Source organism: Eleginops maclovinus, chromosome 11 (genome assembly GCF_036324505.1).
Source record: "Eleginops maclovinus isolate JMC-PN-2008 ecotype Puerto Natales chromosome 11, JC_Emac_rtc_rv5, whole genome shotgun sequence".
Lineage (NCBI taxonomy): Eukaryota > Metazoa > Chordata > Actinopteri > Perciformes > Eleginopidae > Eleginops > Eleginops maclovinus.
In genome coordinates, this window is record NC_086359.1 from 8060540 (window position 1) to 8074372 (window position 13833).

Consider the following 13833-nt stretch of genomic DNA (forward strand, 5'->3'; position numbering starts at 1 on the left):
TTTCATGATACCGTGATGTAACCTTCCACCAACTGTCAATTTATCAGCCCATTTTATCTTTATTGCTCTTGGTAATTATAGTTTCATGACATATAGTAAAGGTTTAGCTATGAAAATCCAGAGGAATAATATAAAATTCTGGATTGCTGCCTGGTAATATTTCCACACGAAAAAGCTGATTTTGTTTATTTTAAAAGAGGTATAGCAAATGAAAATGTCAGATTCCTTTTTTGACATAAAATACCCAGAGGAGGTTTTGATTCAACAAAAGTTGCTACCTGAGATTTCTCATAATATATTGACTTAAATTTCAGCTTCAAGTTTCTTGCAGGAATATTGATGTTGAGCGGTATCTGTATTCTGCATACACCTTTCTTCTAAGGTGGAGAACGAGTTTAAGTCAGAGTATGAGGAGCTGTCACAGCAGTGTAAGCAGTTTGCCAAAGATCTCTTGGACCAGACAAGAAGCTCCAGAGAGCTGGAGATGATCCTCAACTACAGAGATGACATCAACTTATTGGAGGAGGAGGGCAACAACGACCTGGCAAGACTCAAACTAGCTATCAAGTACCACCAAAAAGAGGTAAGCATGATTCCCTTAATGTGAGTAAAGGTATCCTGTTTTTGCTTGGAGCCTAATTTAAAGCTTTTTGGCTGGATGAGATAGCAAAGGCTGAATGAGTGAGTTACATCTGTAGTTGACGTGATGTACTTATCCTGTCTTTATATCATATATTATAATATATTATATTATTATTATTATTATTATATGAGAATTTAAACACAAAAAAAGCAATAGTCTTTGAAGGACAAAACATGTTAGGCAGAAAAAGTGTTATTCTTTGTTCTATACTTCGGAGTAATTGGAAAGGAAGCAGGGAATGTCATCCTCCTGCCTGTCAACAAAATGATCAAACACAAACAGTCGAGTGCACCTGCCCCCACTTGCTTTGAGCTGTGACAGTCTGATATATTTTTAATATCGCAGATTTAGCCTGTTAAATTGTGCAAAATATAAGAAATCACTTTGGGTTTTTCTCCAGGCGTCTCCTTGCCTCTCCACAAATATGAGTTTTACCCTCCTGTGCAGAATTGTTTGCGACATTATTTACTGCAAAGCTTATTGTTAGATTTAAATGCAAATATACCCTTTGCAACGTTTACTCATTGTTTTGTGGGACAGACCTCCAAACCTGCAGTTTTTGCTGCAGCAAGCCAATAAATTCTCACTGGTGTCACTGCCTGAAAAATGATATTGTGGTGTAATGATGTTAGATCAGCATCAGGTACTTTTTTGACGGCGCCAGAAGCTGGTTTGAATAAGATGTTATGTTTTTACAGCTCACACAAATGACAGAGCTTCAATTGAACTAAAAAAGCATTACAGCTGCAAGGTAATACCTACTGTTTCAATGTTCCATGTTTGTAGTTCACAGTGTAGTTTACCTTTCCTCGATTAGAGAATACATTGGGCTTTATTATTTAGCAGCTCTTTGGGACATGAAATGCATTTAAAAACAAAAGATTAGTTATAAGGGAAAGGGTTTGCCTAATAACTCCAGAGCAATACTTTACAGTCCGATAATTTGATGTTGTTCGGTTATGTGATAAACATTTGGGGGTGGTCCTTGATAATTACTACGGGGAAAAGGGCTAATTGAAAAAATATGTACATTTGAATTAATATTAATTATATTTAGTGTGTGTTATTACTTTTATGGCTAATATGTATCTGCAATGCATTGGTTTTTTTATATTTCAAATTTAAATGGTAAACTGAACAGTCGAAAAATCTTATAATTCTTACTGGTTACAAAAGATGTGTCGCATGTATTCAGAGTGTTTCGTACAATAATTAGTTAGTAATTGTTGCAATTACTTTACAAATATTTACTTTTACAGCCTACTTTAAAAGACGTTAGTGCTGTGGGCCAAAAGGGACAATCATAAAAGTGATGCATGATATTTTTCTGGCTTGAATGGAGGATGCGGACCGGTTATGGGACGGATTATGGCTTCCTCAGGCCAGAAGAAAGGGGTGAGATAGATATGATGCTGCAGAAGTGTTCTGCTGAATATAAAGGTGAAGCAAAATGATGAGCAAGCAGACACATTACTCCCAGGAGCGACTTATAATTAATTTAGCTGTCTATTGCCGGGAGCCCTGCCTGGCTTTCAGAGCAGATGCACTTTTGGAGGCGTCTCGATTAATGACGCTGCAGTTTCCTCCATCATCCATCCAGTTGTTGTGCATCAGTCTTTTGGTGGCGGAGGAGCGTGTTGAGTCACGAAAGGACAATTGGGAGTTCACAAGTAGACATGATGATGGACAGACTCCTGTAATCTAACCCCTCATCAACCTGTCTGTTGTTGGCAGTAAATCTCTCTTTGCACAGACAGTAACAAATCCTCCTCTCCTGTGGTCACTGCCACAACAGTTACACTCTCTCAAAGGGAGTTTTAATTATTCAGGAGATGTCCCAATATGCCCTTCTCCTGCATCCGAATCCATAATACCCTTCGATCGTACCAGGACTTTGATAGAGGGCAGTGTCTCTTGATGTGGGTAAAAATCCCGCCCAAAACTGCCCTTTAAAATTATAAATCTCCCAACTGCGTAGTGAGCAGTCACTTCAAATTAAAGTAAGTGTGTGTACGTGAATGTTATAAGAAATCATTACTGTCCTGTAGTGTATTTGATAACTGAACTTCTCTCTTTAAGTACGTTCCTAATGCAACAAGTGAAAATCAGCCATTGTAGCAAAAGCAATCTCAACCTGTTTCCTAAAATCAAGTGATCATTTGCAATCCAGAAAATAATTACTTTTCTGTAGAAAACAAGTGATACTGCATTGGGAGACTTGCAGACAAAAATGAATGTATTCACACAGGTTTTGCACATTATGTGGTAATGTAATTATGATTGTAATGTTTGCAGTATATGGACCGAGTATACTGTGAATGAGGTTGTTTGAAATTGGATTTGATGTCAATTAAACCACACAAACAAAAATTCCATTAACAGTTTCAACAGTTATCTTGGCAGCATTATGTGTGATCCCTCAGACAATCTGCAGTAAACAGTTCATTGATACAGAGAGAGGAAACATTAAATGTGTGAAGTATGGCACAGCATTTAAGATGTGCTTCATAAAATTTGAATGAAATGAGAACAGCGGAAACTGTTTAGCATGTCTGTCGATATAACATCGCTTTTCTGCGGAATACAGTGTGATTGGTATGTGTAAAGAGACAATACACACACACACACACACACACACACACACACACACACACACACACACACACACACACACACACACACACACACACACACAGAAATATGGTGATCTTTAATCCAGACAGGGTTCTGACCTCTGCGATTCGTCGAGTGTTAAATGAACGCTTGGTTGAACTGGAAGGGCTTGTAAAAAGGTTTTTGCAGAGAGTAGTTATTATGTTCAGGGCATTTTGTTTGTGGGATCACCACTCATCTGTTTTACCACTTTTGCAGACAAACACTCCAGCTCTTATAATTGGCACACACGACACACAGTCTGAATTATTTCTTTTATAGCAGTGGCTCTTGATGATTGTCGCAGTGTCACGAGGAGCTTGTTTTTGACCTTCAACTTAAAAACTAAAGGGCATTTCTCTCTTAACCCTTTCATACATGTTGTGTGTTGCACGCTGTTCCCAGGGTTTAGAAATTATATTTGTAATGTTTTGAAAAGAAATCTCCACAGGCCTCTGGTCCAAAGAGCTGAGCTAACAGCAGTCTGCGCTTGATGCAGCGGGACGCCAAATCAGATACATTTGATAACTAACACATACACGATAAAGTGCAGAAAATACTCTTTACCTCCTCGAGGGATTCAACAGAAGATTATTCTCATTTGTACTGATGTACTTACACACATGTAGATGAATACATCGAAAATTCACAGTGTGAGCACAAACAGACCTTCACTTTGATGTTGTAAACTCTCAGAGGCACCCAGGGAAACCTGTCAACTACATGCTGTAGTTTGACGTTGCCCCCTTGTGAAATCTCGTAAAAACTGCAGTCTGGTTTACAAAATACTTTTTTTGCCTCCATTAAAATGAAACTGCACAATAAAATGTGCTGTGTAGTAAAGGATCATTAACTCTGCAACACATCCGTGTCCTTAAAGTTCAGTAGTAGTAGAATGTACATTTCAGCCTTTAAAATATAGTTTTCCTCACAAGAAATATGTTGATAACTCCTGTTAATTTCCCAATGCAACTTATGCAAGGTGATATGTATTTAAAAAGTATAAGAATATCCTATTATAATGACAGATTGTTTTTCACTTGTTAACTAAATAACCAAACATAACTCATGTTGTGCTTAATGTAATCTAATATCTATCTTTTGTCTTTAAAAACTCTGGACTTCACATACTCCTGTATTTTCAACTTAGCCAGTTGTAAGTCAGTGTGTGGCACTGTGAAAGCAGAATCGAGAAGTTTCAGCAGATCTTTCATCTCAGTGAAGCTGCGGGGCAACTACACAGAGGTAGAAAGCACCCTCAATTGTCGACTCACACTTCTAATGTAAGGACTCTCCTGGCACTTTTGGACAGCTGACATAGTGGAGAAGCAGGAAAGGTTGTAAAAAGATTTTTTTCCATCTGGACCTTACACCAGGAGGGAATCTATTTGAGTTGTGTGAACAAGCCAATGGCGAAAAAAATGACACTTAACTACTGCTGGGTTTTGGAAGTGGTGGTGACAGAGCGAGGGAGACTTTGACAGGGTTGGACTTTTCCCCAAATGGAAAAGGTAGATGTGTATAAGGAATGGAAGGTACAGTCAGGAGGAGTCTGTTTCAAAATATTCAAAATACTACAGCAGCATAATTAAAGGAAATGGACAAAACAAATGACCCAAATGACCCAATTTATATTTCTATCGAGGCCAATGTATGAGATGGTACTCTAATTGCTTAGCTTTATTTGACCTTAACTGTATATAAAACAGGACAGTTCACTTTGTCTTCCTGTATAATAAAATACTGTGGAAAACATTAAAAAACATACACACATTAAGAGCAACCTTATTGTTACAGCTCTTGTGCTAAAACAAATACATACCAGCATGGATACATTTCCTAATTATAATGCTAATTAGCTTAATTTCTGACCTCATTAGCTTCCCTGTCGGGGTTTAGTATATCACGTTGATTAAGGCAGCTCAAGTGCCTCTTGTTTACCATCATTACTTAGGGAACAGAGTTTTGACGAGCAATAAAAGACAAAGGCTCAAAGACAACTTAATTGTTTATGGACAACTTACTTGTGCCACCAAAGATCCAAATACCTGCGACCAAACGTTATAAATGATCACAGCTGTCTTTAAATTGATTTCCAGCTGCTGCCGAATTTCACACAATGGCTCCGTTCTTATTTTATTATTCAGTAGACTCATGTACTTCATCACAAGATTTAGCCTGCACCCCTGGGGCTGCTTCAGACTTTGGTTGCAAAAATGTGATCTGTCAGGTTCTAGTAATATATAAAAACAGAACTCAGCAGATAGCTTTTTCACTTTTCATCTCTTCATTTATCATACTTATAATTCAATGGCATGTAATCAAAAGAAAATATTTAGTATAATGCTTGTACAGCGACAGCCAACATTTTTTGTAGCTATCACCCCCCCCCCCCCCCCCCCCCAACATATAGAGGGTAGAGACAGAAGAAAGAGCACGGTCTTCTTCTCCACTCATCCATGAAATTCATCCTCTCCTATATTCCCCCTCTGCATTACCTCTCAAGTTGTGTGGTAACACTGTAGTTGAAGTATAGAAATATGAGCCATTCTTCTCCAGACCCTGACACAGATAGGGATCTCGGGTTCCCATGGTAACGAGGCTGCAGAGTTGGTGAATTGGCACCCGGCGGTGCCGTCGACACTTTGACTCTGATATAGAGGCTCAACCTGATATTTCGCCTGCGTAAGTGTTTGCATTTTCCCATGCTGTTAGATGCATTTAGATTTATACAACACAGAGTGTGTTTGTTTGTTTGTTTGTTTGTTTGTTTTGAAACAGGAATTCAGATTCATAATGTCACCAGATGCTAGGCAGAGGCAGTCCGACAGCATAGTTCTGATGCATCAATATTTTGGCATCACTCATCATGTCAAATCTGTACTCGGTTACCAAGAGGAGAATAACGAAAACATGTCCCATGTACTTCCTTTCATTGTTGCAGTCTCATAAGGTATTGGTCTCACAGCAACACAAAACACCAAAAAGCCAAATAACAGAAAAGATGACTCAATATTTCCCACATGTTGATTCGTGTTCCAACCAATTTCATTGAATCTTGTCATGCAAGATGATGTTCTGATTATATTCAGACTTCTCTGGAAGGAGTGCTCTGGTATTATCTTCAAGTAAATCTGTCTTAAAAAACATGTACTGTAAACATTCTTTTTTATTATGGTCCGTTTTATGTGTTTGTGTGTCAAGACTGCCATGACCAGTTTACCTTCTAATACGCGTGTTGGTGATAGCTCTTCAATTTTGTACACCACCAACACATCCCACTCCTACGATTATATCCTCTGTGCTGGAACTTGCTGCAGTTTCTAATTCTGGCAAACGGCCACTGGGGCATTATCTTCTGTGAAAAACTACTAACTAGCCTCAGGCTGAGGATACTGTCTCTCAGCAGTCTCAGTGCTGGAGTCATACCTGAGTTGAGTGTGTGGGGAGTTATTTTTATATCTGTAGATCCAACAGAAAAGTATAACTATTCCCTTGTTTCATTTAGTTTGTAGCGCAGCCAAACTGCCAGCAGCTTTTGGCGTCCCGGTGGTACGATGAGTTCCCCGGCTGGAGGCGGCGCCAATGGGCAGGGAAGTTCATCACCTGTGTCTTCATCGGCCTCCTCTACCCTGTGTTTGCTGTCTGCTACCTCATCGCTCCTAAGAGTCGCCACGGCCTCTTCATCCGCAAGCCCTTCATCAAGTTCATCTGCCACACGGCTTCCTACCTGACCTTCCTCTTCCTGCTGCTCCTCGCCTCCCAGCACATTGTCACCACAGAGCAGGATAGGCAGGATAGGCAGGGTCCAGCACCCACCACCGTGGAGTGGATGATCCTGCCCTGGGTGCTGGGTGAGTAAAAGGGGTGACGTCTGATGTATCCTAATGACTTTTTTTGATCCCCAGACATTTCCTTTGACAATGTGGCTCAGTGAAATGTCTCTACAACCATTGAATGGATTGCCATGAAATTGCACTGCAGAATAGATTGATATGTACCTTTGGGAATCACTCATCTGTTTCTCCAGATCCATCAACAAGCCAACACTAATTTGGTTGAACACCAATCATTTGGTTAATCACTAAATAGCTTACAAAAAGTAAAGACATGCACATAAGTCTAAACCTAACCTTGCATTTATTGCTAATCTAATGTTAGCATACAAACAGGCAAAACGAAGATGGTGAACATAGCAAACATTCAACCTGCTAAGCATTAGTGATATAACATTACCTGCTCAAACAAGTCTTATGTGACTTTTTTGCACACTTCGAATCCCAAAAAGACTTTTAGAAATATCTGCCCACCAGTTACTTTATATGATTTTAATCCATGGTTTATTAATATATATATTTATTAGATAATCAGTTCATCTCTGTCCTTCTAGGATTCATCTGGGCAGAGATCAAACAAATGTGGGATGGTGGTTTCCAAGACTACGTCCATGACTGGTGGAACTTGATGGACTTTGTCATGAACTCTCTGTACCTGGCCACCATTTCCCTTAAGATTGTAGCCTACACTAAGGTAAACAATTATTTAAAAAGGACAGGTTAAGGTTAGCCTTCTTGTGTGCTCACTTTATATGTTTGCCATCCTTTGTCCTGTTTAGTACAGTGGTAGTAAACCAAGGAACCAGTGGGAGATGTGGCACCCAACACTAGTGGCTGAGGCAGTGTTTGCCATAGCCAACATTTTCAGTTCCCTGCGCCTCATCTCGCTGTTCACTGCCAACTCTCACCTGGGGCCACTGCAGATCTCTCTGGGAAGAATGCTGCTGGACATCCTGAAGTTCCTCTTCATCTACTGTCTGGTAAAACACTGTTATAAATTGTGCACACAGGCGGGGGTATAAACATGCAAACAGAAACATATGGATTGACCTAAAAATGCATCCATTCCACCCATACTCTCTCTTGTCTTCAGGTTCTACTCGCTTTTGCTAACGGGCTGAACCAGCTATACTTTTACTATGAAACAAAGGCTTCAGATGAGAGGGGGAAATGCAAAGGCATCCGCTGTGTGGAGCAGAATAACGCTTTCTCCACGTGAGTTCACATGAATCTAAACTTGCTATCATGTGTGGTGCGATGTTGTGAAATTGGGTGGCAAAGAAAGGGACACGTGTGTATATATATTTTAAAAAGTGTGTAAAACGTTTTCAGGTTGCTCAGAAGAACTGATTTCGAATACACCTATCTTCCCTTCACAGGTTATTTGAGACGCTGCAGTCTCTCTTCTGGTCGATCTTTGGTCTGATCAACCTGTACGTGACCAACGTGGATGCAGACCATCAGTTCACCGAGTTTGTCGGGGCCACAATGTTCGGCACCTACAACATCATCTCACTGGTGGTGCTCCTTAACATGCTGATAGCCATGATGAACAACTCCTACCAGCACATTGCAGTGAGCACAGATCAAACATACTAATAACAAAAAGCTGCATGAGTGTGTGGAAAAGATAATGTTCGCAGCGTGTTTGATCTGCCCTAATCTCTGTTTCAGGACCATGCCGACATTGAGTGGAAGTTTGCTAGGACAAAGCTTTGGATGAGTTACTTTGAAGAAGGGGCCACTCTGCCGGCCCCGTTCAACATCATCCCCAGCCCCAAATTATTCTTGTACTTTTTATGCTGGATCAAAAGGCAAGTGTGCAAGAGGTCAAGATCCAAGCACACTGAAACCTTTGGAAATCTCGGGGTAAGTTAAACACCCAAACACTCTTTAATATCAGCTTCACATGGATTCAAGGATGATTTTGTTTGTCTTGAGTTATTACTTATACCGAAAAAGTCTGAATTGTTTCATGCCTCAACACTAAGAAGCCATGTGGAGTGACACCCACAATCAGCAAAGTAATACAAATGTGCAACACTGTGATGGAAAAAAGGTGTCCTTTCTCATCTTCCACTCTTTTACTTACTCATCCTCTTTGGTAACTGATGTCTTTGCAGAGGCGAGCAGCAGAGAACCTGAGGATAAACAATCAGTATCAGGTAAACAAAGTCAAACAAGCTGTGAATGATTACTGCCATCTGCTAGTCTGTGTGTGTGTGAGAGAGACAGAGCACACATTCTGCTCTTCGACTGCCTTTCCACACAATTTCCATCTGTCAATAGGAAGCTTTGCAATGTCTCATACAAAGGCTTTACAATTACACCCAACGGGATGTTCATCGCCAGTCTCCATAAAGAAAGTCCTATTTTTCGTTATCTGCAGGTGGTTATTGTAGACTCTTTGGATGACGCTTGACATGTATTCCCTTTTGTGCATACTGTATATAAATGGTACGAGTGCAAAGTGTCAATTTCGAATTGAAGCTTTCATTCAATATTAGAGGATGTTACTGTGTTCATAGTCCCTTTTTAACCGATGCAGGAGGTAGTGAGGAACTTGGTGAAGCGGTATGTGGCCGCCATGATTAGAGACGCCAAGACAGAAGAAGGCCTGACTGAAGAGAACTTCAAGGTAGGCACTGTTGCTAGTCAATATATCAATATTAAGAATAGTTCAAGTGACAAAAATGTATGTGTCCATGTACAGAGACTGTCGGTATAATGCTTTATGGCATCTTTTCACTCATTGTTTTGGTTTTCTTGCAAACATCTTCTGGCCCCTCTGATCAGTGTTATTTCTATGCACAACAAGCAGTTTTTAACATTTAAAACTGCACAGTACCGAACATATCGCAGCATTTGTCTGCTTAAAAGCCAAATACTTCCCTTAGGAGTTGGTAGAGACCAAAGGGAGAGTGAATGTTTGAAATTTATCAGGTGGATATAAACAACTCCAACTCCATGCTAATGTTTCTCTGTTACTAATGGTTGCCTCATCAACCTAGAAAGTGAGTAAGTGTTTTGTTTATAGCTCTGCTACCCTCAGGTGGCCAAACAAATCAGTTCACAAGAAAACAGAGTTCAATTGGCCATCGTTTAGCAGCATCCAATTTTGGCTTGATAAGACATATTATCAAATGTTTGCCCCCTGAGGTTTAGATAGCCACAATGTCCAAGATGTTGAAAAACCTAAACCATTCAAATATTATTTCATGCATTTGTGAAAAAAAGTGCCGTATCATTATTGTGAAGTACTCTTTGCCCACTTAGTATTGACTGAGATGAAATTGAATCGATACTCTGCAGAGCGCTGTGCAAATACAAACAACTGGGGCTAATAGTTGAATGAAAAGCATCACTTAATTTATCAGGGGAGCTCACTCTTTGCTTTGCTCTCCCAGGAGCTGAAACAAGACATTTCCAGTTTTCGATATGAGGTGATGGGCATGATGAAGACAGGGAAGCCCGCTCTACAAGTGGCAAAGGCCAGTGGCAGCTCAGCGGAGTCCAGCCTTGCTCACCCAAACTCCTCGCTCATGGTTTCTCCCCCCGTGCAGAGAAGCCAGGGCAAAAGCAAACAAAACAGATTCAAGATCATCGCATCCATCCTGAAGCAGAGTAGTTCTTCAGCTTCACCGAGGCCGCCTGAGGCCTTCAACGGACTGCCTAACGGACTTGTGGTCTCCGATGAGAGCTCAAGCAAAAAGTCAAGCCACAAGAGAAATTCCCCCAAAGATGTCATTGACTTTGGCTTGTTCCAGACACGCCACTGGGGCAGCAATGAAGCCACATCCAGTGCAGGAGAGATTTCCAGAGAGATGTACTCTTTGTCAGAAGAAGCAGGGGAGTCCGAGGTTTCAGACGCGCAGCAGCGAGACAAAGAGCCAAAGGACATAGGTGAGAGAGGACTCGTGCAGACAGAGAAGGAGGGGGAAGCTGCAGTAAATGAGGCCACGGATGAAAACCATGAGGTCACCAACACCAACATCAGCTCGGATGAAGGTGGGAAAATATGAACTAATGAAAAGGATAAAGAGAGGTTAACCTGCAGTGACTCAGTAGCTATTGGATGTTTGTCAGGGTCATCCAGAAAAGAAGAGTAAGATGTGAACTACCTGAATAAATAACCAGGCTTAGTCATGTTGGAATGAAGACTGACAATCAATGTGAGCTTCAAACGAGGATGATTTTAATTGCAAAGAGTCCAGTTATTATACAATAATGATCAGGCTTGATCTTTGGAGACTCAGGGAGGCATTTGGTTTCTGTTTTAAATATATTAGCAGTGGAGATGCAGCAAAGGTAAAAGGAGCTCTGGGGGAGCACGCCATGGATTTAGATCTTAGGATACATAGTTTTCATCTTATCTCATCCCTGATGATTGGAAGTAATTATTTTTCTGAAACTGATCATTTCTCCCTTACCTGATGTGTGCCCTTCATTTAAAGTTATATACTCACTCCCTCTCCTTCACCAATCTCTCTCTACCTCTTTTGATTTCTGTTTATCTCTACACCGCTTAACTCCCTGTCTCCCTTACCTCACTAGAGCAATAGATGTGTTCCGTTATAGACCCAACTCTCTGCCTTACTTTGTCCGTTTCTGCACTTTGCACACTTTACACTGGCATACAGTATCTCAAAGATGTGCCGCGCTCTGATCATGCAACAACAATTCTGTCAATGTTTTTCTATGCAAAAACCTGGGATTGTGATACTCATTATTCAGAAGAGGACACTAACACGTTCACTGGTGATAGTTCATGACCAGTATTCTCGTATGTAAAGTAGATAACACAGAATAATGAGATAAACACAATATGAACACAGCCTGTAAACCATTAAAAGAAACATATTATTCATGTTTTCTCACTCCTACAGAAAATAAAATGTTATTTTGAAGACATTTACTGTTTTTAACTTGTACCTTTTAGATGTCCTGTTAGTTTGAATGAATGATGTTAGATGATAGAGATTAAAACATGAATCATGTATACTCTTTTTTTGTCTTTTTTGTTTTGTTTTACACAGATTGCATTCAGATAGAATCATGAATGATTTTATTTTAGATAACATAGTTCAGTTCGGTAATGATGATACTTTCTAAATCAAATAAGTGTTTTTACTGGGTTATCAGAGCAACGGTAATCAAAGCTCTGGGTTAACATTGCAAGGATTTAGATTTTAGGAGTAAATTCATTTCATCTTCAGTAATTATTTCCTAAAACTGATGATTTCCTCTCTTCTGGTCCTAAGCGTTTGTTAATTGAATTTCATAATTAGATTGCATTACAGACATTTGGGAGTCCTGCTGAAGAAATTAGGAGCAGCGTGATGATGAACCATCAACGATATATGGTGAAAGTGTGATATTTGTTTCTGTTTTCTGTTAATGAAGGTCTCAAATGTGTAATTAGTGTTACATTTCGTGCTAGTAGCTAATCAGGTTCCGAACATTTGCTAAGTGTTTTCTTTCTCCCTGTGAAACTGGGGTATTAGCTCTGGCTTTTGTTTAGTCCTTCAGAGATGAGTGTTTGTGCGTGCGAACGTGCTGTTCAATCCAGGGAACCAAACTATTGGTAATGACTTTCTGTAAGTGGAGAAAGGTGTAGTGAAAGACAAAGAGGTCATGTTTTTTCTCTTATAAAACTTACAAAGAAACAGAAGTAAAGCCTGGCAAAAGTCTTATTTTGTAACACTTTTAAAACCACTGACACTGTTCAAATACTCTTGCATGACTTACATTTTCCTTGTGTTCTCCTTCAGACTGGGCATTTTTTCCATTTTCACTGAAGTTATCTTTTGATTGTTTTTTTCACTTTCCTATTTGTACTTCAATAAGTTCAATCGGCGAACAAGTGAGCTAGCAAGTAAAAAATAGATTAAATATTCAACAAATGATGAAATTGTGCACTGTCTGATCAAAAGGCTGCATTAAAATGCTCCTGGGTTTTCGATGGATTCTTCCAACTGCTTCGAACTAGCACAAATGCAGCTATGCTGAAATCTTATTTAGAAGTATACGTTTTGTGTAACGCTACATATTAGTCAATATTCATGTCATTTCTTTGAAGGTGTCCCAAGGAAAGTGAGAAACCACATGCTCACACAAGCCTCACAATTCAAATTAGATGTGGTGGAAAACATGGGGTCTTGAAGTAAACCGTGAAAGAACAGACACACACGTTTATGGCCCTGAAACATACAGGTATATAAATGCAGACCTGCCATACTTATAATGTGAGCCACTGATACAAGTTTTGGATGTTCATGTAGTTACTTAACATTTTGATCACTTTGTGTTATCGTAGTTACAGAGGCTTTGCATATGACTGCACTCACAAGTCCTTTCCACTAGGGGGGGATGTCATTAAAGAAAGGAGCTTCTGTTTTCTGTTTGCTCTCTACCAATATCTTTCTGCAGGATCTCAAATCCAAAGCAACCACCTGCAACCTGGAGAGGACTGTGTGGTGCTGCCCTGTGGGAAACAACAGGGTGACACATGGGGCTCAATAGGGCTTCAATACTTCTTAAAGGTTAGAGTCAGCCGACACACCAGAGACAAATGAAATCAGGCATTCAATGTACTTTTAATCTGATTGAAAATCCATGTAGGCTAATTTAGGTGTATTTGTGTAAGGGGGATCTCAGAGGAGCCTAAAGCGGGAAAGAGAACAGAAAGAAAATAGGGTTTGA

General features: G+C 39.9%; 1 protein-coding gene across 2 annotated transcripts in view; it reads left to right on the top strand.

The window, feature by feature from the left end:
- trpc4a (transient receptor potential cation channel, subfamily C, member 4a) overlaps positions 1–12135 on the top strand; it is a 54363-nt gene extending 42228 nt beyond the window's left edge. For both annotated transcript variants that reach the window (XM_063896191.1, XM_063896192.1), the window contains 10 exons: positions 383–583; positions 6804–7149; positions 7686–7825; positions 7911–8111; positions 8225–8346; positions 8511–8706; positions 8806–9000; positions 9255–9296; positions 9680–9769; positions 10539–12135. In XM_063896191.1, the coding sequence (XP_063752261.1) occupies positions 383–583; positions 6804–7149; positions 7686–7825; positions 7911–8111; positions 8225–8346; positions 8511–8706; positions 8806–9000; positions 9255–9296; positions 9680–9769; positions 10539–11153 (2148 nt within the window). In that variant the 3' untranslated portion in view covers positions 11154–12135. The remainder of the gene's footprint in view (positions 1–382; positions 584–6803; positions 7150–7685; positions 7826–7910; positions 8112–8224; positions 8347–8510; positions 8707–8805; positions 9001–9254; positions 9297–9679; positions 9770–10538) is intronic.
- Positions 12136–13833: the final 1698 nt, after the last annotated feature.